Source organism: Poeciliopsis prolifica, unplaced genomic scaffold (genome assembly GCF_027474105.1).
Source record: "Poeciliopsis prolifica strain line A6 unplaced genomic scaffold, Auburn_PproV2 SCAFFOLD005, whole genome shotgun sequence".
Taxonomy (NCBI): domain Eukaryota; kingdom Metazoa; phylum Chordata; class Actinopteri; order Cyprinodontiformes; family Poeciliidae; genus Poeciliopsis; species Poeciliopsis prolifica.
Genome location: NW_026562380.1, coordinates 11,483,729 through 11,511,005, shown reverse-complemented (window position 1 = coordinate 11,511,005; position 27,277 = coordinate 11,483,729). Strand labels below are relative to the sequence as shown.

At 35.6% G+C, this 27,277-nt stretch overlaps 3 protein-coding genes across 8 annotated transcripts; 1 reads left to right on the top strand and 2 right to left on the bottom strand.

Moving 5' to 3' along the window:
- Positions 1-637: 637 nt before the first annotated feature.
- On the bottom strand, positions 638-5,547 carry polh (polymerase (DNA directed), eta). 4 transcript variants are annotated; one of them, XM_055030281.1, is made up of 11 exons: positions 5,467-5,547; positions 4,803-4,963; positions 4,126-4,260; positions 3,827-4,056; positions 3,511-3,689; positions 3,325-3,428; positions 3,095-3,214; positions 2,337-2,460; positions 2,111-2,176; positions 1,820-1,992; positions 638-1,727 (listed from the first exon to the last, which is right to left on the bottom strand). In XM_055030281.1, the coding sequence occupies exons 2-11, from the start codon at positions 4,937-4,939 to the stop codon at positions 833-835; spliced, it is 2,163 nt and encodes a 720-aa protein (XP_054886256.1). In that variant the 5' UTR covers positions 4,940-4,963; positions 5,467-5,547; the 3' UTR covers positions 638-832. The 4 variants fall into 4 exon arrangements, with proteins under 4 accessions (XP_054886256.1, XP_054886257.1, XP_054886255.1 ...); XM_055030282.1 differs by having other exon boundaries at positions 5,488-5,503; XM_055030280.1 differs by lacking the exon at positions 5,467-5,547 and having other exon boundaries at positions 3,827-4,050; positions 4,803-5,126.
- A 743-nt stretch (positions 5,548-6,290) lies between these two features.
- On the top strand, positions 6,291-18,590 carry LOC129360017 (uncharacterized). Of its 2 annotated transcripts, XM_055030054.1 has the most exons (13): positions 6,291-6,440; positions 6,831-7,148; positions 7,327-7,623; positions 8,508-8,825; positions 9,019-9,315; positions 14,748-15,065; positions 15,272-15,568; positions 16,169-16,256; positions 16,390-16,487; positions 16,591-16,625; positions 16,828-16,884; positions 16,987-17,052; positions 17,380-18,590. In XM_055030054.1, the coding sequence occupies exons 1-13, from the start codon at positions 6,398-6,400 to the stop codon at positions 17,440-17,442; spliced, it is 2,295 nt and encodes a 764-aa protein (XP_054886029.1). In that variant the 5' UTR covers positions 6,291-6,397; the 3' UTR covers positions 17,443-18,590. The 2 variants fall into 2 exon arrangements, with proteins under 2 accessions (XP_054886029.1, XP_054886031.1); XM_055030056.1 differs by lacking the exons at positions 6,291-6,440; positions 6,831-7,148; positions 7,327-7,623; positions 8,508-8,825; positions 9,019-9,315 and adding an exon at positions 14,207-14,390.
- A 3,788-nt stretch (positions 18,591-22,378) lies between these two features.
- LOC129360139 (histone-lysine N-methyltransferase SETDB1-B-like) lies at positions 22,379-27,059 on the bottom strand. Of its 2 annotated transcripts, XM_055030254.1 has the most exons (7): positions 26,866-27,059; positions 26,417-26,780; positions 26,127-26,300; positions 24,663-24,864; positions 24,502-24,575; positions 23,499-23,689; positions 22,379-22,543 (listed from the first exon to the last, which is right to left on the bottom strand). In XM_055030254.1, the coding sequence occupies exons 2-7, from the start codon at positions 26,772-26,774 to the stop codon at positions 22,439-22,441; spliced, it is 1,104 nt and encodes a 367-aa protein (XP_054886229.1). In that variant the 5' UTR covers positions 26,775-26,780; positions 26,866-27,059; the 3' UTR covers positions 22,379-22,438. The 2 variants fall into 2 exon arrangements, with proteins under 2 accessions (XP_054886229.1, XP_054886228.1); XM_055030253.1 differs by having other exon boundaries at positions 26,417-27,059.
- Between the last annotated feature and the right edge of the window lie 218 nt (positions 27,060-27,277).

Below are 27,277 nucleotides of genomic sequence, written 5' to 3'. Positions count from 1 at the left end.
GAGGCTTAACAGTTTTATAATTCTATATTAAATAGAGTCATGTCATTCAGACCTATGTAAATTATAGAAATGCATTTTTCTTAACTTTCCAGGAAGTCTGTTCATATTGAATCTTCCAGGTCTTTGAGTCGGCCTCCTCTGTGTTTACTCACCCTGCAGTGTGTTTAGTTTATAATCACTGGTTTCTGGGCTGCTAAATGTTAAGGAAATATTTTCTGTTGAAGATTTCAGTTGTACATTGCATAAAAAAAATGTAATAAAAATTGAGTTCACATTTAGCTTAGATTTTTTACAATTATATTTAGCTTTAAAAGGACTACGACCTCCAATGAAAAAAGTTATTTTCTAAAAGTTAACAGATGAAAGATTAAGTGGTGCTCTTGTGAATGCTGTGGCTAAAAGTAGGTCATAACAGCAGCTTGCATTTGCAGATCTTATCACTAATAACTAGCCCTCTGTACAGGCCTGATTAGTTTGGCTTGCACTCTGGCTTATTTACTGTCTGAATACCTTACCAGCAGTTTGTGTTTCAATTTTAATTGCTTTCACTATTTAAGAAATCTTCAAGTTAAACAGATTCCTGCTTTTATTGTATGTGACAGTATGAAAACACAAGGCAGTGTACTGCTTTGATGTATTAGAAGCACATTTAATTGTTACAAGGTTAGGAAATAAGCTTAATAAAACAAAAACCTGGTTCTGAATAAATAATTTCTTTACTCTGGAGTGATTGCTTAGACTGAAAAATTTGCTGAGTGGCTTTTTGATACATGTGTACAGTTAAAATAAAAAAAACAGATGACTGTTTTTACTGTAGTCAGATACATTCAGGTCAGTTCTTTTTGAAAAATGAATCCAAGGTACCCATGCTTCCTCCTTGGGATCTCTGTCTTTTTGGAGCAGGGCCTGCCGGGCCTCTTGTTTTTGTTTTGCCCCGGGTTGACTGCGTTGTGCCTCCTGCTCCAAGAGCAACTTGAGAAGCAGTAGAGGATGAAGAGGTGGTGGGACTGGAAGTGTTGGCTGCTGAATTAATAGATGAAGACAGAGAATTCTGGAGCTCCAGTGCAAAGTGAAAGTCGTTGTGTTCCGGCATTTCCCAGACCAGCACTTCTTTACCGCAGTGTTCGCAGGTTATCAGGTCTTCCACAAGCATGCTTGGAGGTTGGCGGTCCTCTGGTTCAGTCTCTGGTTTCGTCCCTGCATCTTTAAATTGTGGCTGATGAAGTTCGTGCTTGGCAACGGCATCAGAATCTTCACAGCGATCTCCATCTATGATTTCAGGTTCAGATTCAGACGTGGGGATCGGTAAGGCTGACGGCCTAAAGTTTCTTTCAAGGCTTTTCTTTTGAAAGAAAGAGGAGATGCCAGAGCGGGGGCTTTCCGAGATGATTTTGGTTCTAGAACGCCTATCAGTGGAAAACTGTTCATCTAAAATGACAGATGAAGAGACTTCTTTTGAGCTTCCACAGTTATCTTCCTCCTCTTTATCCTTTCTGACTTGTTTTTGTTTCCCAGATGCTTTTTGAAAGAAGGACTGTATAGTTCCAGGATGACTGCATGGAGACACATTTTTAAAGTCTGACTGTGTATTGGATGGGGTCTGAGTCACAGAGAAGGAACTCTGAGTCGAAGTGGGATCATGGGACAGAAAGCCAGTGATCCCCCCTGTGGACGGAGCGTCGCTGAATTTGCTGGCTGAGAGGTGTAGCAGGGTCAGAGGCGGAGTCCTGGAGACATGGGAGACAGAAGGTCTAAATCACAGAGCATTTATTCAAAGTGGCCCTTTAAATACCTCACAGCACCGCTGCTCTTTAATTACCATGCGGCTTGCTGGTTTCCTGCTGTGTTGAGACTCTTGATAATGGCAAAGCTGTCACTGGCTATTTTGGTCGCGTCGTAGCGCACCAAGGCGCAGCATCGAGAGAAGCTGCTCGGCCTCTTGTCACCGAGCTGACGCACTCCGACCGTCAACAACTTTGCCACTCGACCGTTCTGTGTGACAGTGAGAAAACACTGATGTGAACTGAGCAGGCGGTTATGGAATGGAAATGGGTAACATCACAATCTCAATACAAAACAAACAAAAAGAAACAATGGTAGTTTCTCTTACCACTTCTTTGTCTTTGGTCAACCTCTCCTCCAGCTCAAGGGCCAGTTGATGAAGCCAGTTCTGCACCTGCACAGAGGTTTGGATTTAGCATGAACATACATTTGAAAAGCATAAACAAATAAAGACCTTCAGAGAAAAACATTTCAAATAATATTTCAGTCTTGAAAGAAACAGAAATTGGATTTAGAAATAGTTCAAGTATGCTTTTGAAACTCGTGGTCTGTACCTGCAGCTTTGTGGCCAGTGACGTTTTCCCAGGGAAGTTCTTACTGCAGCCAATGGATTTGGGAAGCTGTCTGGGTTTCACAGCTTCAAACTCAATCCCCCGACACAAGTCATACAGCCACGGGCTGCAGAGCAGAAATATTACGTAACTCTCGTCGTTGAGGAGGAATAAAGGCAATTTCAAGTTGTCGTAATCTCACAAATATTATTTATTAAACATGTTTGTTCATTTGGATCCCTATTAGACATTGCAGGGACAACAGTAACTTTTTCTAGGGTCCACATCCTAAAACCACATTTCTTACAAAACAGTTACACACGCATTGTAGAAAATGGTCGATGTAACACGTTTATTCAGACACATGCAATTATAACACTTTATTTCATAAAATATTTAAACGGGACTCTTTTAAAAGCTCTAGCATTTGGTACATTTAAAAAACTTGTCTCACTTCCACTGTGCATAGTGGAATAATTAGTTCATACTCATCTATATGATTTTATACGACCAAAAAATATGCTGAAATTCCACATTGGTTTCCAAATTGTGTATCCAAGTTTATAACAGCATTATGCAACAAAGGAAATCAAGCTATGTCAAAGAATTATATGTGTACTTCTAGTGCAAAATTAAGATGAACTGAATTCCTGTTAGTATTATTATACAAGAAGAGGATTGTAAACTAAGGACAATATTTAAAAAAATAATTCTGTAAGCTGTTTTTTGTGAAGTCATTTTATGGCGCTGTATTTCCTTACCCTGTTTTTTCTCCAAAGTGCTGCCCCAGCTGTGCCTGAGAGAACCGAGTGAGATCTCCCATGTTCTCAACCCCCAGAGTTTCTGTTATCGATGCACCCATTTTGCCCCCAAGATTACGACTGCATAGCACAAAAGTCAAATAAGAGGAAATAGTTCTATTAGTCATCTGTTGCACTTCTGCATTGGAACATCAGTGAAATTTCTGTGGGACAGTGACAATTAAACTCACATTTTACTGATTGGCAGAGTGCTAAACAGTTCAGTCACAGAGTCCAAAGGTAGGACAGTTTGTCTGTTAGGTTTGTTCAGACCGCAGGCCAGTTTGGCCAGCGCCTTCAACAGTACAGAGTTAAATATGAGAACAGCAATAAGAGTTTCTGATCTTACATCAGAATTATGTGAAGTTTTGTCCCACCTTGTTGTGAGATATCCCTGCTGAGCAGCGGAAGCCAGTGTGTTTTTCTACAGCTGCTCTCATTTCTTCAACAATGAGCGCACCGACAGTTAGCTGCAGCTCTGCAGAGTTCCGCTCTCCCACAGCTTGGACAGGTAGGGACTCCAACCACTGCTGGACTCCTCTGGATCTTCTCTGCTCTAAGAATAAAATTAAAAAGTTAACGGACATAACATTTTTGGGGTTTTTAGAAATGTAAGACTTGCTGCTTTCAATATTAGCTTCTTAATGCTGACTTGTTACAGTACAATGGCTTAGTAATCTCTAACTAGTGTACCTTTATCCAAAGCTGAATCACCAACTTGGTTGGACTTGTCATCCGGAAATGGATAGCCTTGAATGTGAGTAGTCCTGAGAAGCCGTTGGTCAATCTGTTGATCAGCTATGCTTTTGCAACGCTGCTGGACAGCTGCCGTCAGGTCCATGTAGGCCTCATCGATGCTGGCCCTCTCAATCACAGCGAAACGAGACATCACCTCAATCACTTCCACACTGGCCTCTCTGTAACTTCAAACAGAGGTTAGCAGCACAAGCACCACTATGTGGCCGTTTGCCGAGTAAACTAACAGCACTTACGGAGTTAGATCTGCCTTCCCGCGAGACTCACGCACTCTGGCCACCTGGAGATCTGGGCACAGCTTTTTTGCATCATCCACCCGCAAGTTCTTGGTGACACCGTGGGCCCTCGCCTCATAACTCACAGCTATGATTCTAACAGATAGTGACATGTCACTCAGAACCACATTTACTGCATGATCCCCTTCAATAGTAGAGAGTTAAATATGAGATTTAACATCAAGTGAAAGTTTCCAACACAGAGACAATGTTTTCAATGATCAGTGCAACTCAGTAAGACATGTTGAAACTAATGTCACAGAAGTTCATCCACATCATTGTCTTTTGGTAGATCAACGATCTAAACTTTACATGCGTTGGTGACCAGATTAAATGAAGGAAGTTCTTCCTAATCTAATCCAAACACAACCCCTTATGCCATAATGGGAAAGAAGGATTCTATAATTGGTAAATAATGAAGCTGAGGTGGCTGATGTAGTAGTATGTGACACTACGTTTTTATTTAGTGTAGATTATCTAGACAGAGTATTTTATCTAATACAATGTAATTTACTTCTCTGTTCTCTCAGTAAATCACGACAGCTCCAGTTGGCTAACAAATGTTATGTTGACTTCCGTTTTGGAAAAGAAACAATTGCGTCGATCACCTCAACTGTTTCTCCGTGTCAGAAACTCACCCGCCTCCTTTCCACGTCTTGTACTGAGCCACCACGCAAGGAGTGTTTTTCAGAGCTGGATTCAGACGCTGCTCCACCTGGACGTAAAAACAATCCATGTCGACTAGCGCCACCACTCTCTCCTTCCCGTAGTCCATCCAGAACCGGGAAGAGTTCGCCACCTGAAAGCAAAGACAGGAGTCCGCTGACTGCGGAGGGCAGATCCCGAACCTACGAGGAACTTCTTGTGAACGGAAACTGAACAAGGCGCCCAAATAAAAGGTGTGTCGCTTTGTATTTCGCGCAGAAAAATTGCAGTTCCGTAACAACGTCATCAAGAGGCGACAGAGACGTCATGTTGACCAACTGGAGTACAAATACGGTAAATAATAATAATAATAATAATAATAATAATAATAATAATAATAAGAAGAAGAAGAAGAAGAAGAAGAAGAATAAGAAGAAGAAGAAGAAGAAGAAGAAGAAGAAGAAGAAGAAGAAGAAGAAGAAGAAGAAGAAGAAGAAGAAAACTGTAAGATAAAGAAATAAACTATTAGTTCTCTCAGTGTACTATGGCTTCCCCGCCTCTATGACAAGAACAATTATACAGACGGAGTCTCTTGCCTCGTCTATTCCCGAAATAAAATAGTTTTTTCTTCCCGCAATGTAGGAACATTGTAATTACCAGAACTACTCTTTGCTTTACCAGTTTTAAAATGCAAGAATTTTGCCACAAGGAACCCTTGGCTTCAGTCTTTCTGTTCTTCTGTGGTGCAACTTTTATAGTTCAGAATATCACACGTTATCATGACGTCTACACCAGTTGTTGTTTAGTTGGACTACACTGCCACCTGCTGACGACAATATACAATTTTATTTATCAACACCTGGCGTGTAAACTGCAGGTTTAATGTTTGGGTAAAACAAAATAAGATTATTCTAAAAATAATTCATAGCGGGTTGAAGTAATCTGTTTAGCATTTGGTGGGGGCATGTTAAACATGTTTGCATGGCATAAATTTTTACATTTTTTAGAACTTATTAGGATGTTATTAAATGGAGCTCAATTTGAACCACTCATGTCTGAACACTTTTTATGAGTTTTAAGATACAACGTGATGTTTGTAGCAGGAAAAGCCTATTTTAAATCTCCTCAGATAAAATTCCCACTTTGTTGTAATGTACTGTTATATAATAAGCTTTTTGTGCTCCAAAAATAGAGGAAAATAAAAAGGTGAGAAAACAGATGCAAGGTCACAGATTATTAACTGTTGACAAGCTGAACAAGAGTATAAACTGAGGATGTCTTAAGAAGCCATATAAAAGATGTGGTAATTAACATGCAAATAAAATGTTGATTAAAAAACAATAACAACATTAAAAACAAGGAAGTAGGAAGTCAGTGTGTTATGTTCTGCTGTTGCATGGGAACGACAGAAGGGGGAGCTCTTAATAAGTATGTGACTAAGATATCCTGTATGAGAAGAAGAAAAGAGTAAAGAAAGAATTGAAGCTGAACAACGTCTCATGCTGCTTATTTCCTACTATTTGAGTATAGCAACACAACAACAAAGTGTTACTGAACTAGTTGATGTCGCTGCTGTTTTCACATTGATATGGCTCTTTCTCTGAGTTTTCTTATTTTAACCCTGATAAAAGGTCAGTGCCTATACATTAAACTTTGCTTATTATTTGCAGACATTTTATCATCTTTCTGATCCAAAGTTCTGAAATTATTCAGTTTTCATTCAGAATACATTTGGAGACTTTTTATATTTTAAAGATGTCTATAAATTGACGTGTCAGTTAACTATTATAAAAAATCACTTGTGTCTCCATCACAGAAACATGTTGCTATTGGTCTTTTAATAGTCTTTTTTTTCCCCTGCAGAGTCGAAAAGCATAGACAAAAAACTATAGCTTCAGTCTGAATGCGCCACCAAAAATATTTTTGCCTTCAGCAGCTAGTTTTTTCTTTTTTTTTTATGTTTCATAAATATAAATGATATAACATGCAAAGCATATTTCACAGTGTCTTTTTCTCCCCAGGAAGTGAAAGTGTGAACACAATCACTAAGGTCTCAGTGCAGGTGGGAGCTTCAGTCAGGATCCCCTGTTCTTATGATTCAAAATACATAAATCATGTGAAATATCTATGCAGAGGATATTATTGGAATTCCTGCTCATATGAAGTTAGAACAGACTCACCACGGGAAACAGGAACACATTCAATCTCTGATGACAAAATTCAAAGAATTTTCACTGTTACCATAAAACAGTTAACAGCTGACACTTATTACTGGTGCAATGTGGAGAGCGATAAAGGAGGTGATGATGGGCAACGCTTTCATCTGTCAGTTAACAAAGGTAAGCTGCGTTTCTGAACACACATTTCAAACACTTGTAAAGGAGAATAAAATAAAGATCTAAAGGAAAACCAAAAGGATCATAATTTTCCCTGGTTTGACTAATAAAGCAAATTTAAAATAACTTTTAAAAGATTCGGCTGTCAAATGATGTTTATTATTATTTATTTCCCATCAAGGTACACCCATCCTCTGGGTGGCAGACCAGAATGTGACTGGATTTATTGGCGACGAAATAAACATAAACTTTAACTCCTCTACCTCTGGAGGAATAAAGTGGTGTAAGCTGGACAAAACATGTGTGACAAAGCCAACTGGAATGATAGATGGAACAACAGTAACCATCAAGAAGGACATAGGCAATGTAATCAGTGTAACTATGAGTGGACTGAAGCAAGAGAACAGTGGTTGGTATTACTGTGATAAAGGAGAATTTCAGATGCCAGTTCACCTGACTGTGACTGTCAAACCCACTGGTAAGTGATTTACAGACTGCAATTAAATAGAGATTGGTGAATATATCAGCGAAATATTTGTGTCTGCTAATTTTCAGCTTCCTAAGAAATGACCTCCATGTCACAAAAAATGCTTTGTGTTCTTTGGGCTATGTTCACCCATCTGGTCATATTGGTGCCAAAAAGTTCTTGACCAGTGGTGGTGAAAAGGTTGGGGTAAAAAAAGGGACAAGTAATGCATACACCCAATGAGTTAAGACTCTCTGTGACCTGATGGTTGGGAAGTCCTTGTGACATATTAATATGTAACAAGGACCCTCATTTAACTAATTTTTGGGACCAGAATTATTTGAAAGGTGTCTGATACTTATTTAATTCAATGACATGAATTAAATAATTATTTAATTTCATGTAAGCAAGTGGATTTGCTTACATGAAAGCAAATCCATTTTTTGCTTTCATGTAATTATTATTTTTTTCTGTATTTATAGAAAAAAGTTTTCTTTTATGAAAAGAAAACTATATTTTGTAAATGAATGCACATATGCACTTAAACAATTATTTTCCAACTGTACAAGGCAGTTATTCAGTTATTATTCAGTTTTCATTCAGAATACATTTGTAGACTTTTACTTATTATATTTTAAAGATGGCTGTAAATTGACATGTCAGTTAACTATTATAAAAAATCACCCGTGTCTCCTTCACAGAAACATGTTCCTATTGGTCTTTTAATAGTCTTTTTTTCTGCAGAGTCGAAAAGCATAAACAAAAAACTATAGCTTCAGTCTGAATGCGCCACCAAAAATATTTTTGCCTTAAGCAATTGTTTTTTTTTTTCATGTTTCATAAATATGAGTGATATAACATGCAAAGCATATTTCACAGTGTCTTTTTCTCCCCAGGAAGTAAAAGTGTGAACACAATCACTAAGGTCTCAGTGAAAGTGGGAGCTTCAGTCAGGATCCCCTGTTCTTATGATTCAAAATACATAAATCATGTGAAATATCTATGCAAAGGATATCATTGGAATTCCTGCTCATATGAAGTTAGAACAAACTCACCACGGGAAACAGGAATGTATTCAATCTCTGATGACAAAATTCAAAGAATTTTCACTGTTACCATAAAACAGTTAACAGCTGACACTTATTACTGGTGCAATGTGGAGATCAATAAGGGAGGTGATGATGGGCAACGTTTTCATCTGTCAATTAACAAAAGTAAGCTACGTTTCTGAACACACATTTCAAACACTTGTAAACAAGAATAAAATAAAGATCTAAAGGAAAACCAAAAGGTTCATAATTTTCCCTGATTTGGCTAATAAAATTTGCTTTGTTATTAGTCAAACCAAATAACTTTTCAAAGATTCAGCTGTCAAATGATGTTTATTATTATTTATTTCCCATCAAGGTACACCCATCCTCTGGGTGGCAGACCAGAATGTGACTGGATTTATTGGCGACAAAATAAACATAAACTTTAACTCCTCTACTTCTGGAGGAATAAAGTGGTGTAAGCTGGACAAAACATGTGTGACAGAGCCAACTGGAATAATAGATGGAACAACAGTAACCATCAAGAAGGACATAGGCAATGTAATCAGTGTAACTATGAGTGGACTGAAGCAAGAGAACAGTGGTTGGTATTACTGTGATAAAGGAGATTTTCAGATGCCAGTTCACCTGACTGTGACTGTCAAACCCACTGGTAAGTGATTTACAGACTGCAATTAAATAGAGATTGGTGAATATATCAGCAAAATATTTGTGTCTGCTAATTTTCAGCTTCCTATGTTCTTATGTTTAATTATAACAATGGCAGATGGTTGGTGTGTTGCTTGTGTGAGCTGGTTATGTCACAGTAACGTAGCTCTTAAAATGAAAAAAAAAACATTTAAAAAGTATACTGTTTCGCCAACTCTGTCAAACTCACTGGTAAATGATGCATAGATTTTCCATGTACAAATGAGGAAATATACAATACCGGAGGTCCCCTTGTCATTGTCCTACACACTTTTCTCTCCTGAAGGTCACTCATTAAAAGAAATGAGTGACCTCCAAGTCACTCAAATGTTTTGTGTTCTATGGGCTATTTTTACCCAGCTGGTCATATTGGTGCCAAAGAGTTATTGACCAGTGGTGGTAAAAAGGTTGGGGGGAAAAAAGGGAAATGATTCTGTGGACAAGTAAAGCATACACCCAATGAGTTAAGAGTCTCTGTGACCCAATGGTTGGCTAGCAGTCTGTTATCCATATGTCACAAAGACCCTCATTTAACTAATTTGTGGGACCAGAATTATTTGAAAGGTGTCTGATACTTATTTAATTAAATGACATGGATTAAATAAGTAATTATTTAATTTTATTAAGAGCTAGGAATGTAATAATTTTTTTCTGTATTTATAGAAAAGTTTTCTTTCATGAAAAGAAAACTATCATTCTGACTGATATTTTGTAAATGAATGCACATATACACTTAAACAATTATTTCCCCAACTGTACATTACACAACAGCAGAGATGTTTCAGCTTGCTTTCTTTTCTTTGTTTATCCAGCATTGTGAGCTACACCATCTGCTGAGACATTTAAATGTGGTGGCATGATGAGTTTTCTCTGTAACTCACACAAATACTATCTGATTTTTAAAAAAGTACTATCCCATGACATGGCTTATCTCCCGGTAAGGCAGTTGGTGCAAAATATCTTGACTGGACAGTTCAAGTTTCTGTAGTTTAGAACTATTTTAAAGTGGAAAAAGAAAAGTGTTTCACTCACTAATTGCAAACCTAGAACGTTTGTTGCAGTATGCTTACCCAACAAACTTTAAAAGGAAGTAAGGTGAAGCAATGCAAGTTGAGGAAATCTAAAGGTAGGGGGTCACTTCTCAAGAAACGTTGATGATGATGCAAATAGACAAGCAAAAAAGGATGGCTAAATTTATTGTTTCAGATAACCAAATTCTTTCTGAGGCCCAGCATATAGGTTTTCATCGCCTTCTAGCATGACTGGAGCGAAAGTACATCCTGTTTTCATGACTTTATATAGCAGACACAACTCTACCTGATCAGTATAAAAAGGTTCAACATCACCTCTATCATTATCTATGGGATAGTTTCTGTCTTTACTAAATGATTGTATATATGCTGATCTCTATTCTCACTTCTACAGTGCCGCAGAAATAGTGGTGTCAAATATTATTTTACAAGTAGCATGTTGTCTGTGCTGGAAAATAAACTGTACTAAGATGCATCTCTTGATCAGTAATTTTTCATCTTAACCGCTGATCAATACCGAGGACAAAACACACACTATGATGAGCACATTCGTAAAAATTGTTTGAAGGGTAAACAGAGCTAGGAATGGAAGACTGCATGACTCAACCAATTGAATCTTTGTTTTAAATTGTAGGTTTACGAACAACAACAGAAACAATTAAGGTCACAGGAAACTCTGCTGCTACAGGATCCACTGATCCAGGACTTGGAGAAATCCCAAATCAGCGGTATTCTAAAATATATACTATATATTTACAACAAGTGAAAGATAAACGCTTTTACTTATTGTTAAAAGTGTGCCATTTTCTCTACTTTATATCATAGATGCATACCATAACTGTGGAAAAAGTATCATATTGTACACTTTCTGTTTAAAACATGTGTTTTAGATCTTCTGTTGATCAAAGTATCCACATCACTTTGGCTATGCTGAGCTTGATTGTTCTGGTGGCCTTGCTCATGTGGTTTATACAAAGATGCAGTAAGTCTTGTTCTCTTCTTGCACTCAGTTTGGCACCTTATTGTGTTCCTGTTATTCATTGTTTTATTTAGTGTATTTGAATGTTTTCACAGTACATAAATTACTAATTTTTTCTCTCCTAATTAGAGAACACCAAAGAGGATTTAACTAACCCCAAATCAGTAAGTAGCACAAGTGTTATAAACTTTTAGATTGGGAAAAGATATTTATTTGATAATTTATTAAATGTTACAGCCTCAAATTGTTCATCTTCATTATTTCTCTTATATTCACTTCTCTGTTATTTAGTTTTGTTTTGTTTTCCAGAATGAATGGGAAATAGTTTTCACTGCTGTTCGTTTCAAATTAGAAAGCACACCACAGGTAAATGTACCATAATAAAACTCTATATTTTTGTTTTAACCCAACTTGTTTTTGCGAGAATGCAACTGAATAAAATGCACCTGTAGTGTTTAGCTTAATGTCCAGTACTCCTACCTGTTTTTTTGTTTGTTTGTTTTTTTCAACATGGATTGGTTTCTCTGATGGGATGCTTGGTTGTTTCTAAGAAACAAAATGTGAAAAAAAGTCAATTTCATCAAATTGTCACATTATTTCACACAAAATGATTGTCAGTCATTCCTTACTGCATGCACAAACTGAGATAGTGTGTAAAACCAAATATTAAAGATACATCTAAAATTAGAAATGATCATTTATTTGTTATTCTAAACACTTCTTACATTCCGGAAACTTAATCTGTTTTCCATAGCTGACCACCATGCTTACTTCTCTTTTAACAGAGTGAAGCAAATGAGGAAGATGTCACATACAGCACAGTCGTTTATCATAACGACTGTGACATTTAGGATGTTCTGCTTTTTTCTCTTTATTTCTCATAAGATGAAGTTTGTGAAATTATATCTTTGTGCATTGGGATATTTTGAGTGTAAAATTATTGTTTTACTCATGTACTTTTTCTGAATGTTTTCATCATCAAACCTGCCGCTAAAGACTTGCAACCTGAAAAACAAAGGGAAATTATGTGAAATATGTGCATGATTATTTTTTATTGTTGCTGCTTTTCTATTCTAATATAACTTTGATGTACTGTTTGTGTAAAGTTCAGTGAATAACATAAATTGTGATGATGGAATTATTTGGAATTAGTTTTGAATCAAATTGTTAGGTTTGTAAAACCTACTGAATAAACTTAAAGGAAAATAAAAACATTCAGTAGAAATATTTTTGTATGAGTTGTTGCTGTTTTAGATTTTTTTTCTTACAATTGGAAGCATTTTTAATGCCTTATCATGCTTTGAACTTATGAACAAAAAAAAAAGATGGTGGTTCAACAGGAGTCCCGAAGCTGTAGAAATAGTTTTGCAACCCTTTCCAGACTAATAAATATCAATGGCTTTGTTTTAGACATTTTTAGATCAGCATTTCAAATGTTGCTCATTTAGCTTATCCTCAGACAATTATTGTGTTGTTTCAAATAACAATATCTTAGTGAAATTAGTGACATTTAATTCAGCTTTGAATTGCTTTGAAAAATGTGACTTAACAGTCATTCATGATGTCACGAGGAGGAATAATTTTTTCACAGAGGACCAGGTTGGATTGGTTAGCCTTTTTCTCTCAGTAACTTTCTTAAAATTTGAAAACTATTTTTTGCCATTAGTCTGGCTATCTTTGTCTAAGTTAGCCAGTTTACATGTGAGACAAAAAGAAAAAAAACAAAAAAGTAGAAGAAATCTATAAAGTGCCAAATACTTTTAACAGCACCGGATAATCCAGAAATTGTGTAAAATTTATACTTTCTCCTGTCTATTATGTCACTATCTTGTGTGTCTTTGTGTATCGTATTGAGAAAAAACATGGCAATAAAACCAACAGAATATGTCATTCATCACCCTGTGAGAAAAAGTCGCACAACCACAAACGATCACCTCTGCACATTATAAATTCTCTTGTCAGTGCTGCCATGTTCATCAAAATGAGATTTTAAAAAGGCGTAATGACCATTTGAGTTTCTGTTGTTCGTATACAATATTGAACTGATCTATTCATTTACCTCTGACATTTAGAAAGCATTCACACACACATTTCTCACCAGATATTTTCTTTTTTTCTGGCCATTCTCTGTAAAATTGATGGTGTTGAGAAAAATCGCAACAGGTTAACAATTTCTAGTCAGACCAAGACCTTAAAAAAAAAAAAAACACCCATGGCAAATGAGTCACATTTGTTGCCACTTACGATGCTGAATTTTGACTAAGGTGACTCATCTTTATTGCATCTGAATACCAGATTCAGCTCCTACCATGTACCATGTGCCTGGATGACTTTCTATTTGTGCATAAAGAACCAGAACAGGTACAGCTAATAAAGTGACCAGGCTTTTTCATTAAGTCTGTCTTTCTTTGCTATTTCAATGGGCTACAACAGGAAGACACTTATTAAATATATCAATCATCAGCCTAGTGTATTTGTCATTAAACATTGACTTCTACTTTGCAAAATTGCAAGTTTACAGGCAAAACAAATCAAACGTGTAGCTTCAAACATTCTTTACTTTTATCCTTCATCAAACTGAAATCTACATTTACATTTTTACAACCCATTAGAATAACAGTAAGTTGACCGAAATTTGAACCGCCCATGTCTCAACCCTTCACACGAGTTTAAAAATGCAATATCAGATTTGTAACAGGAAAAGGCTTCATTAAGTCTTTTGACACCTCAACTAAAATTCCAACGCTGTTGTAATTGTCTGTTGTAAAATATGTTGTGTGATAAAAAAGAAATAATAGAGGGAAAAGAAAATGCTAAAAAATAGGCACATTGTGTCCTGCTGACAAACTAAACAAGAGCATAAACTGAGGGTAGTTTAAATATCCATAATAATTATGTAAATGACATTGTAATCAAACATCAAAAACAAGGAAGTAGTGAGTCAGTATTACTGAACCAGTTGCTGCAGGTGTTCGTGCATCGGCATGGCAGTTTCTCTGAGCTTTCTTCTTTTTCTACCTCTGATAACAGGTCAGTGGCTTCACAGTATCCTTATTACATTTATTATTATTTATTATCTCTGTGACCCAAAGTTGTGATTGTATTGATAGTTTTTTTTTTCCTTTTGCTGATATGGAGATATCTAAATTCACATGTCAAATGACTACTCCTTCACTGAAACATATTCCGCAAACTTGAAATTGTTTAGTTTCTGCAGAGTCTAAAAGCATTAACAGCAAATTATTGGTGAAAATTGTACCTTTAGTCTGAAAGCTCTACCAAAAATATTTTGGCCTTCAGCAGCTAGTTTTTTTTTTTTTTTCATGTTTCATAAATATGAGTGATATAACATGCAAAGCATATTTCACAGTGTCTTTTTCTCCCCAGGAAGTAAAAGTGTGAACACAATCACTAAGGTCTCAGTGAAAGTGGGAGCTTCAGTCAGGATCCCCTGTTCTTATGATTTAAAATACATAAATCATGTGAAATATCTATGCAAAGGATATTATTGGAATTCCTGCTCATATGAAGTTAGAACAAACTCACCACGGGAAACAGGAATGTATTCAATCTCTGATGACAAAATTCAAAGAATTTTCACTGTTACCATAAAACAGTTAACAGCTGACACTTATTACTGGTGCAATGTGGAGATCAATAACGGAGGTGATGATGGGCAACGCTTTCAGCTGTCAATTAACAAAGGTAAGCTGTGTTTCTGAACGCACATTTCAAACACTTGTAAACAAGAATAAAATAAAGATCTAAAGGAAAACCAAAAGGTTCATAATTTTCCCTGATTTGACTAATAACAAAATTTGCTTTGTTTTTAGTTAAACTTCATATATTAGTTAAACTTTTCAAAGATTCAGCTGTCAAATGATGTTTATTATTATCTATTTCCCATCAAGGTACACCCATCCTCTGGGTGGCAGACCAGAATGTGACTGGATTTATTGGCGACAAAATAAACATAAACTTTAACTCCTCTACCTCTAGAGGAATAAAGTGGTGTAAGCTGGGCAAAAGATGTGTGACAGAGCCAACTGGAATAATAGATGGAACAACAGTAACCATCAAGAAGGACATAGGCAATGTAATCAGTGTAACTATGAGTGGACTGAAGCAAGAGAACAGTGGTTGGTATTACTGTGATAAAGGAGATTTTCAGATGCCAGTTCACCTGACTGTGACTGTCAAACCCACTGGTAAGTGATTTACAGACTGCAATTAAATAGAGATTGGTGAATATATCAGGGAAATATTTGTGTCTGCTAATTTTCAGCTTCCTATGTTCTCATGTTTAATCATACCAACGACTGATGGCAGCCATTAACCTTTACCTTGTATATTCTGGTTATGTTACACTAACCTCTTAAAATGAAAAATAAATAAATTAAAAAGAATACTGTTTCGCCTACTCTAACAGCTGTTCTTTAGCTGTTGATGTAATTTTATTATTTTTTTTTTTATCAGAAGTCGTAGGTGTTGGTGTCTTTATATATTTACTATCAGTGACTGACAGTTACATATATTCTTACATATATGCTTACATATATTCAATTGGGGTTAATTATTGTTCATAAACGATAATTCATTGTTTCACTACCATAAAAAAAAATAGAATGTAAATTCACTATTTGCTGTTGATAATATAATTTTTCTTTTTTTTTCTTTTTTTCATTGATGATGTGCCAGCATTACTACTTAAATCCATTAAAGTAACGTCCCGACTGAGACCCAGGTTAATAATTTTCATGTTACTGATATGAAATATTCATGACATGATATTCTCGTTTGTACTGTAGTTGCAACAACTACTGCAACTGCAACAATTATTATAGCGACAACAACTAATATTACAGCTACAAGTACAACAGCTCCTGAAGATGACAGGTCAGTACACTTCAATGTTTGAGCACAGTGATTATTAGGTCCTTGCTCAAAAACTGTCCTTTCAAAATTGTCTTAGTTTAAGACATTATCATTATCTACTGATTCGGAATTAGAATAATAATGTGTGTTTCAGTCTTTTGCAAGCTCTGATGAGCCTCGCCATCCCTCTGAGTGTGCTGATCTTCATTGTTATTGCTGCCTTATCAATCCTGTTTTTACTGAGAAGAACCAGTAAGTCTGACCAGACATCTGCTGCCACTTGGTTTATAATTAATGAATTCAGATCATTTAAGTGTGTGAAAAAAGGAATAATTAACAATTAAATGTTTCACAGAACGTGTCAGAGTTAAGGATTCAGCAGCCTCAAAAGTAAGTCGAATGTATAAATAAAGCATCATCATTAATGATTTATTATATCCATTTTTTATCAAAGCCATTGATTTCTGTGGTTAATTTGTCATGAACAGAAATGCTTTGCGCTGTCTGCTTACACTGAAAACTCATGCACCTTTTAAGTTCTTTAAAGTAAAGCTGATCTTGTCTAATAATATTTTAATTTTTCTATTTACAGAATGAAGAGAATTTAACATATTCAGAAGTCTCTTTCAAGAAAAACAAGGCAGCCCAGGTAAGCTGATACTAATAAGTATTTGAATCTTTACAGTTTGTTGTAATAAACTTGTCAGTGTTGAAATAAATTAAAATTGTGTTATTTCTGTTTGAAACACAGGCTGCAAGTGATGCCGATGTGACCTACAGCTCTGTTGTTCCCGTCAAGAAACAAAGTGTGAGAAGGGTAATTATTCAAACAGCGGATGTGTAAACACAGCATTTTGTTTCGAAAAACTTGATCAGCTACATGATTCTTTGCTCTTTGTTATCGTTTATCATAGCTTATATGTGTGCAATGATAGAATACTGTTAAACTGTCATTTGTATATTCACCTGAAAAAAATGACAGTCTAAAAAAACAAAAAAAGACCAAAATAACTTTTAACACAAAAAAAAAAAAAAAAAAGCCTTGTTTCTGTTTTTGAAGTCCGGCTAGTTTACGCTTCATGAATGTTTGAAAATACGTCTCACGTTTTAGGATTTCCCTCTGACCATTATTTTTTATTTACAGAGTGAAGGGAAAGATGAGGACGTTACATACAGCACAATTATTCATCACAAGCAAAATGTTTAAATCTCTCAAAGACATTTTGTTTCTTCTTCCTGCGACTAAGCGCTACCTAATATTGTCTGTCTCCACAAGTGTGAAACAATGACTCATTGACTTAGAAAAGCCTCTGACCTTTTCTTTTCTCTTTTTTTTTTTTACATTGAGTTTACACCCCTTGAGTATCTTTATACTCAAGGGGTGAATAGCAAGTTTAGCTTTTTATCATGCTAGACATCTTTTGTTGCTTCTAAGTATGGTCTTGTTGAGGATAGAATGGGTTTATAACAACACCTCAAAAATGTGAAAAATATGAAGATATTGTCAATATTTGAATTTACATTTACACAAGAAGTTAAATTTGTAAATACCATTGTTATCATCTATAATCATTTAGTAGGATGATTTGCATGAGCTGTTGCTAAGTTATTATCTATATCAATCTGGAATAATCAAGACTGAATCCCTTTACTAAAATGTTTATTCTGAGAGGTAGTAATACAGAACTGTAGATTAGGCCATGATGAGATGCATTGCTGTTACAACCCTCCACTATACCTAACTGAACCAAAGGGCTATGTCAATGTTGTTGTTTTTTTTGTTTGTTTGTTTTGTTTTTCTATTATTTTTGGACCACATTTGATAATTATTTACTTAAAATCCCAAATATATTAAAAATAGTTGGGTCATCTATGAATTTTTTTATATATATATATGTATATGTAAATCACAACGCTCAAACTGTGTAGCTCAACATTGTTTAGTTCTTAATCTGGCCAATAAGTTTGATTTTAATAAAAAACTTTTGCTTTTTTATTTTTTATTTTTATTGTAAGAGAATAAAGTCAATCTGGGGAATGTATGTGTAAGTTTTGTTATATGTTACGAATAGGTTACAGAAGACAGGGCTCTCCCAGGACTGCATTCATGCAAGATCCACTGCTGGATTCAATTACAAAATGTTGTTTTCAAAGTGCAATTCTGGGAAATTTTTGAGATAACCTAAATCATGTTAAAAGAGGAACTCTCGAAATAACACAACACATTGTGACAACACCCTCATGATAAATAGAATTAAACAAAAAAAATAAAAACTGTTTCTGCAGTAATTGATTGTATGCAGTTTGTACTTGGCATGGAACCCCATATGATGACATTTATAACAATTCAGAAAATTCAGGGCAGCCCTGTATTGACAGGACACACTGTAACACCACCATAAACTTATCTGGTGACAAAAGCGGCTCATGCATAGCGCTCTGATTAACATCTGCAACGCTGTTGGCGGCCATCATTTCTGCTCAAAGTGAATTGTCGTTCATCAGAGAACAGAACTCAGGCCCACTGGTCCCTAGTCCAGCATGTTTACTCCCTGGTCTATGCAAGACAGTGACGTCTGTCCCTGAACAGTTGGACATGTGTATCTAAAAGCCTAGAGAAAGTCACATTAAATTCACTTTTATGGTTATCCTGAAATTTCACCTGAAAGCCAAATATAGCTAACTTTTTGTCATTAACAAGATGAAAATATGTAACATTTATTGACATTGCAAAACATTCACTTAATGTGTCACTAGAAGGAATCACTTTTTGACATATGACAAAAATAAGAATAACAGTTTTAAACAGTCTGCTTTGTCTGCTGTTCTTTTTGTGTCAAAGTGTTTATGAGCAGGTGTTAGTATCAAGAAGGAAACAATGAGAAGTGAAATGAGGATGTAATTCAAATACAAATGTAAATATTGTTATATCCCAACACCAAAGCTATTTTGGATTAAGATATTAATAGATATTTTTTAATTTAGAACAGAGAAGCAGTGATCTCTGGGACACAGTTTCCATTCAGAGAAACAGCATATTAATAAATAGGTCCCTATTGTTCCTCTTTCAGCAACGAGGGAAGAAATTGAAAAAAAGTCCTAAAAGAATTTTATCCAGCTCAGCATAAAAGCTAATTTTCAGATGCACTTTTACTTAGCTACAGTTTACATACACAGATAGAGATTAACATACATTTAGCCTTTTAAAACTTTTATTTAAACAACTCTTGTTCGAGAATGAAATGATTGTGCAACATGCAGCACAATAAGATTTTTGCAGAACAAGAACTGTGTGCACGCGCATAAAATTGTTCTGGATTTTCTGACATTCACACATTCAAAATTATACATACAAATGCCTCTGAGCTCCAATAATAGCAAAGGTGTCCTGGAAAACTATTTATACCAAATTACTTAATGTAACACCAATACTTTTAAAGAGAGACACACAAAAGGCAAAGGACATTTTTCATTCCCCTCATCACCGGCTTCATGGTGAATTTGAGCTCAGATACCAGATAAGATTCAGACAGCCTAAAGCGAGGACTAATAGATGGAAAAACGTTTTGGTCACACATGCCATTATTCAGAAAAATTTGAAAAGTCATTGGGTGTAGTTGCTTTGTGATTTTAATGTGATGATTTTAATTAACATTGAGCTTCCAGTGAGTGCTATTTACTATTTTGGCAACACTTGTTCTTCACTTGGTTGCAAGGCAAATGTCCTGATAAAGAACTTGTGGTGTTGCAAGTTTTTAACATCCCGTAAACATTACACACCCATGTGACACATCTAATTTTTCACATGTGCTCATTCACACCTCTACTCACTCCTGCACATAAATAGCCGGGTCATCAACGTGGCATGTCTCACCCTAACCCTAGGTGTTAAAATATAATTTTAAATTAGCACAATCATACACAGGCTAACCTTTATGCATATAAAATATATTATGAATATTGGGAGTACACTTTATGTTAAGAGAAACTTAGATAAAGATCCAAACTAAAACAACTGGTGACTCTATGAACTTACATAAATTTCTGAGGAGGGTTTTTAGACAGGCAGTCTTGTACTCCCGTAAGGAAGGTTTTCAGACAGGGAAATACAATAGAATTAGGAAAACTATTTTACTTTAAAATATTTCAGGTATTCTCAAAAAGAGCTTTTCTTAAAATAGAAAACACTTTAGTTCTTAGATCCAAACTTATAGTTATTATTTAGCATTAGATTTTGTGCGAGCTTGTTTGAAATACAAACTACTTTCTTGTTGAATCATTTGAGGCAGAGAACGCTCCAGCTGCACGCCATAAATCATGGCCTTGGCAAGAGACTGGTACGAGAAGATCTGGGTGTTTTAGCAGGCCCCAGAGGTAATAAGATTAACATTAAGACAGCCCCCACAAAGGAAAAAACACACCTTCTAATGCATGTATTTAAATACACAGTTGAATAAAAGTTTTCGTTTGCAACAGAGAATTCGAATTGCTTTGTGCCCGCGTCCGCGATACCTGGAAAATGCATTTTCTGTTCTTGCTTTCTGTGCTTTCTTTCAACTCGGGTATTTCTGTTTAGTCACGTCTTGGACTTTTGATAATCTGGGTGAGATGCTTATTGTAACATTCTGTATGCATTGAATTCTCTGGATAAAGCTCTAGATATCTGAAGTTTGATGTCGTATGATTGCTCTTTTTCCCTGCGCACGCTGAGGCTCAAGAACCTGAAACAAAGAAAAATTAATGAGCAAAATGAAGATATTTCCTCTTTAATTCTTAACAGTGTCTCTTGCTTTAATAAAGCAAAATGACTAACTACCAACTCTCTCTCTTCATACATGCAGACATAATGCACATATATATATATATATATATATATATATATATATATATATATATATATATATATATATATATATATATATATATATATATATATATATATATATATATATATATATAGCTCGCTTCTATTTGCTAGTATTACAAGGATTTCTTTTGGAGCAGCCTTTGCCAGGATCTGGGAGAAAATAACTTTCAGAGGAAAGAAAATTTGGTAATCAGTCTATAACTAAAAATCTAGACTAACATTTTTAACATGGAACAAAATATTTAAAAAATGCTTAAAAAGAAAGCACAAAGTGAAATTAATATACGTACCTTTTGCGAGTTTCTGCACACTTGTCTGACAGCTATATGTGTGGTTGGGACCTGAAAAGGTTTCTACTCGCCTATTATTTCGGGTGGGTTTAAAATCAAATTACACAGTGGATAACTGTCTTATTTCCCATTTGTACCTCGATGTAATGCTAAATACACAGACAAAATTACTTTATTGTAACTTATTCATGATGTACTATTCCCTCCGTTATGTTCAAGCTAAACAAGTAACTAAAACGTTGACTGTTTTACAACTAAATCTCAATGTCACAATCAATATTGGACTGGATTACATGTAAAGCTAATTACAAAGGTCAAAGTAAATACACATGGTAAAATTTTTTTTTTTTTTTTGTCTTTTTATAAAAAATACAGTGTACATGACAGAATGGACATCATTTGCCAAGTTGTATATAGAAATGAGTGAAAAGTTTTTTTTTTTTTTTTTTTAATCTTTAAATGCCAAAAATATTTCTAGGGCAAAAAAAAAAAAAAGTTGAGAATAACAGAATAAAATACCTTCACTACTGCTGAAGAAGCAATGTCCGCTTAGGCACACCAAATTGTGAAAATAGCATGAAATAAAAAGCCCGATAAAAGAAATAGACGTTCTTAATATACAAAAATGCTTTACTTACATAGGGGCATCAATTAAGAACAGTTCTGGGATCAAAATAGGAGCAAAATTCAGCTTGAAATATTATGTTCAAATCAAACCTAAGTTGTTCTGTATAATATTTTTGCTAAATTTATTTGTCCTTGTTTAAACAAGTTATTTTACCAGTGTTTCTATGCACAAAGATTTGGAAATACATTTAAAATGGAAAGATGTAGAGAATAGACATATTTACACTTTTCAACAGAAATGAAAAGAATGACCAAAAGAAATAACTATCTATTTGAGTTTACATGCTTCAACCTTACATCTGTCGTGTCAGGAATCAAAATGCAAGTCAACGGCCGGAAAGAAACATGTATTTGTAGTCTTTTTTTCTTTTTTTGTATTTAATGTCCTCTTTCTGTAAAAATGTATAGGCCATTTAGAGTCAATTGTCTGCCTTGGGTTCTTGATTTTGCTTCAACTCCAAGAACTTGGACATGTGCTCCAGTCGTAGGGAGCCTCTGTGGATCCAGTCCATCTCCCCGTTTTCCTGTGTAAAATATAAAATGTTTAAATACAAACATTTTTAATAAATTAGCACAGAGGTTGCAATGAGGCACATTTGTCAGATTAAAGTGCTCTTTGAAAATGAGGCCAGATTTGTGTATTCAAACATTTGAGGTAATATTCTATCTTTTAATTAGCTGTAAGTGAAAAAACAGGCTTGAAAAAACTTCAGTCTGTATTTAATTCATCTATTATTGTACTGTTGACCAGGACAATGCTGAAGCGACTGGAGACTTGGGTCAGATTCTCTAACAAGACTTGACTGACTTAAAGGCATCAATAAAACAAATATAAAAATAATACTACCAAATTTTCAGTATACCAATGTTAATTTCCTAGGCCCATAGTTTTGCTGTACATTGGTATCTCCCACATCTGGATAATTTCGTTGAAATAGCACAAAAAAAAATCATAACTATTCTATATTTGGATTAAAACACATCAGTTAAATGGATTAGGTTTCAGACTTTACAAAATATAATAAAATCAGAAAGATACTTATTAGAATTAGTATATTTCTTATCTTTTTTTACATTAGTAGTGTTACTAGTTTGTTTTTCATTTAAAGGCTTAGTGGTCTAATTTGTTAAACCGTGTGTAAGACAAAACTTGCTTTTCCTTTAAACCTTGAGCATGTTTTTACAGATGGTCTTGATTCTCTTTAGGGAGAACTTTCTGAGATACTCCTTAGTCGTAAAACTGTCTGTGCGTGGAATTTAACTTCTGTGTTCCTTCTTCCCTGTTATCAGCCCTCCTTCATTTATTAATGACTCCTCCATGTTCCACTCACATGCAGCAGAGTTAGAACACATGGTGAGCAGTTTGGAGAAGCAGTTTGCTGTGTCTTCCCTTCCCAAAAGATTGTTTGAAAACTAATAAACTTTTACTGTGGTTCTTTTGTATGTAGGTTAAGAAAATACCTAACCATCAATACTAACCTCAAAAACAACCTTCATCAAGCTGCAATCGACCGACTCAACTTGACACTTCTGATGGACTCCATTCAGTTCTATTTTAAGGATTTGTCCCTCTTTGTAGTGGGTTAGGTGTGGATACGGCCAGCTCCTCAAGTAATGTTCCATGAATAACTTGTGTGGACCATCTACAAGGTCCCCTAAAGGATCTTCCACTGTTAAAAAAAAGAAAAAAGAAATTAATCACAAATTATTAAAGAAAAAGAAAAAAATTATTTCCACAGCAGTCCACAGTTTGTAGCACTTTTTGTTTCACAGTGCCCTCTTCTGGACAAAACAGCAAAAAGTACCACATAAATTACAGAAATGTTAATTAAAAACTTGTTCAAAAGAACTGTACTAAAATGATTACAAACATACCGTCTTAATGTAGCATATCTACGACCATTCAATCCTGATAAAACATGAAGGATTACAGTTGAAGCCAGATATTTACATACACCGAATAAAAAGACACAGACAAAATCTTTATTGTTTTACCTTAGTTAGAATTCCCTAAATTAGTTCCATTTGCAAGCTGCTAGAAAACTTGGCAAAAACATGTTTCAGAATTTCTTGTGTGACTTCAAGAAAATTCGAAAGTTTACATACATTTGGTCATAAAATGTATACTCTGGGTCACAAAAAAAATGTTTTTGCCAAGTTTTCTGGCATTTACAAAGTAGAAATATATTTTGTAATTCTCACCAAGCTAAACCATGAAAAGTTTGGTCTGATTGAATTTCAGACATTATATTTTACTTTGGTGTATGTAATATCTGGCTTCTACTATATGTGTCATGAAACCAAATAATCACAAAAAAGGACAGGTTTATTTGCAATGCAAGGCTTAAAAAAAGAGGTAAAATCCTAGCTAGGTGCAGGGTATATATCATCTCTAAAACATAACATATGAAACATACATCATGGTAATTCTAGGGAAGAAAAGATGCAAAATATAATTAATATATAAAAAAGTCAAACTTACTTTGTCTGCAAATGAGATAAAGTGACGGTAAGCTGACATAAACTGGTGTGTGATCATCCAAAAACACCAGAAACCTGAAAAGCATGAAATTATTCAAAAATACTTTCTTTTTTTTCTAATTGGGGGTTTATGAATGTTTTAGCAGTCATTTGATCCAAGACCTTAAGCGATTCTTTCTGCTGGGGAGCTCAGCCAAAAGTCCAGGTAGGAAGCACTGCTCATCTTCTGGAGACTGAATTAAAACTCGGGCTCCGACGTACAGTTGGTCCAACTTTGGGTTGGTTTTCTTCGCGATGTGATGTCCTGATACCAAGCTTTTCCCCTTCTCATTAAAAATCACTTTGTACTTTACTCGTCCATCGTCTGCCAAAACAAAAAGAAAAAAACAAAACTAAATCTTGTCTAAATGATTTTATTGCAGCTCACAAAACTCAAGGAAAACAGAGAAGCACAGAAAGCTCAAGTCCTGTAACATGGCATATATAAAAAATAAAAAGGATGCAAAGTTTTTTAAAGATGAAATGTGTCACTATTTCAGGCATATTCAAGAGTCAGTAAAAGAAAAATGAGTCAAAGGTCTTTAAAATCTATTTACAAAAATGCATTTAAAAGACAACTTAAAAACAATAATCGTTACTGTAAATGTAATTTGCTCTGGAAATGTTTCTACTAAATATCCCTGCATTAAGTAAGGAAGATACAGAAAGCAACAAAAAACGCAAAAAAAAAAAAAAGTCAGAGCAGTTCTGTAAAACATCAGAAAAACAGTAAAAGCTTTGTGGCAATATGTATGCAAAATGAATGAAAGGAGAAAAGGCTGAACTAGGAGAAATAAAACTAGCAAACCTTAGCAAGATAACTATGATGACACTTTCTCTTTCTGAGTGACTGTAATCTTTTTAAAACAAATTTTAAAGTTACAGCTACCATCAATAGATTGCGATGACCCAATAATATCACATAATCTAAGAATGTGCCTCAAGGTGTATTCAAGTTTATACAAAATATGGCTTTTTACAACTACCACTATGTCATGACAGTATAATCTGTGAAAAAACAACAACTTGCTCCTCTGCCTTCACCCTGTGCTCCTGCCATTATCTACATAAATACACTACTCTGTCAGAAACTCTGACTGAGAGTCACTCTATTTCAGTTGACCATTAATCAGTCACTACATTATTTCATTAATCAATTCATCAGCATTAATCTGATTGTTTCAACCCTGAAGTGTTAGTTTTTGCAGCTGGAGTCTGACTCCTACATTTTATCTTACCAACTGACTCGAAGTACCTTTAAACTCCATGGAAACGTACGACACTGACCAAAGTTGCATATTCCCATGAAGCTCAAGGCATTAACATGTTTCTCTGAGCTCTGATTAATGAGATCTCAATAAGTTTGAACGGGATGACTCACTTTTCATGCTGGGGTCTTTTCTGAGGTAAAAGTTTTATCCTGATTGAATCAAAAGTGGAAAAAAATGGTCACAGAAAACTACCTCAATTCCTGAAAAGGGATTACTTGAGTCAACATGAACACCCGTCTTTCCATTCAACTAGTGATTTTATTTGAACTTATTTAAAAAAAAACACACAAACTCACATTAAAGTGCTCTTTCTTACCCTTGTTAATTATCTCTACTATCTTGCCTTGTTGCCACCTCATGATTCTCCGCCTGGCCAGGACCTCCATGTCCAACCCAATCTCCACCTCTGGCAAATCAGGCCGCACTTTTCTCGTTTCATTGGAGTTACTGGCAAACACTGCAGACACTATGATGGGGGATGCTTCGCCAACTGGTGAGAGGGGGGAAACACACTTGGAATACGGAGTTGGGAGACTGAACTCCTGAGGCACTCTAGCAATCCCAGCGTTGTTACTAGTTTACATTTGTGGGTGGAAACGTCCTTACCTTTGTTGGTGTTGTTGCTGCCACTGCTGCAGTCGTTGCTGCAGACGCTGCTGTTGTTAGTGCTGTGGCTGTTGTTGCTGGCGCTGTTGTTATTGATGCTCACCAACGGCGAATGCGCTTTCGCTTCATTCGCCTTTTTGTGTTTGTGCGGAGTTTTCTTTTTGCCCCCAAAATTCGAGTCCCCCGAATCGTCTCCTGGTTCCCATAGCATGTCGGAGTCGGAGCTGCCGGCCGAATCGGCTTCGCTGTCGAACTGCTGGGGTGTCGGCGGCTGAAGCGCACTGAGCGTAAACTCGTCGAGTCGAGTCAAAATAACCACTGGTTTCTTTTGGAGGTTCTCGTCGTTCAGGTCATCCATTTGTACCTTTTGCATGTGCAGCGTTCTGGTCAGAACACTCCAAATGCTAACGTTCACAGCCTTGATTTCCGGGGCAAAATCCCCAACTTACCTTTTTTCCGCGTTCTGAATATGACCATCAAACGAAGGGAAACTAACAAAACGAAGATACGGCGACTTCAAATTGTCAACAGCACAGAAAATTGCTTCGATACTTCTACTGTTAGCCACACGCTAGCAAGCGGCAAACCTTCCCCTTCTTCTGTTTGATGGCGCGCGAGTTGGTAAACAAAGGATAGCTGCATAACTGCCTCCTAGTGGAGAGGAGCAAGTTTCATTCAGATGTAAGTCTGCAGTTCAACGCGGGTTTAGAGCCACAAATATTAGTTCGTCATTTGAAAATATGCATCTTGTCACTGTTGACAAATATCTAAAACAGTGAATCAGTTGTGATTTTCAAAGAGCAATCGGTTTATTCCCATTTTTTAGGTTGTATAGGAAAAACAGAACTTTTTCATCAAGAC

What these genes read in the sequence shown, in the direction of transcription:
- polh (XM_055030279.1), bottom strand. Translation starts at nt 5,116, where the DNA reads ATGACGTTGTTACGGAACTGCAATTTTTCTGCGCGAAATACAAAGCGA. An exon ending in ACTCTGCCAATCAGTAAAAT is followed by an intron (nt 3,215 to 3,324) that starts GTGAGTTTAATT and finishes TGTGCTATGCAG; the next exon opens with TCGTAATCTTGGGGGCAAAA. An exon ending in GGAAACCAGCAAGCCGCATG is followed by an intron (nt 1,728 to 1,819) that starts GTAATTAAAGAG and finishes CCATGTCTCCAG; the next exon opens with GACTCCGCCTCTGACCCTGC.
- LOC129360017 (XM_055030054.1), top strand. Translation starts at nt 6,398, where the DNA reads ATGGCTCTTTCTCTGAGTTTTCTTATTTTAACCCTGATAAAAG. An exon ending in TCAGCTGTCAATTAACAAAG is followed by an intron (nt 15,066 to 15,271) that starts GTAAGCTGTGTT and finishes TTTCCCATCAAG; the next exon opens with GTACACCCATCCTCTGGGTG. An exon ending in AGGATTCAGCAGCCTCAAAA is followed by an intron (nt 16,626 to 16,827) that starts GTAAGTCGAATG and finishes TTCTATTTACAG; the next exon opens with AATGAAGAGAATTTAACATA.
- LOC129360139 (XM_055030253.1), bottom strand. Translation starts at nt 26,789, where the DNA reads ATGCAAAAGGTACAAATGGATGACCTGAACGACGAGAACCTCCAAAAG. An exon ending in AGCAGAAAGAATCGCTTAAG is followed by an intron (nt 24,576 to 24,662) that starts GTCTTGGATCAA and finishes CATGCTTTTCAG; the next exon opens with GTTTCTGGTGTTTTTGGATG. An exon ending in TTATCTCATTTGCAGACAAA is followed by an intron (nt 23,690 to 24,501) that starts GTAAGTTTGACT and finishes TTTTTTTAACAG; the next exon opens with TGGAAGATCCTTTAGGGGAC.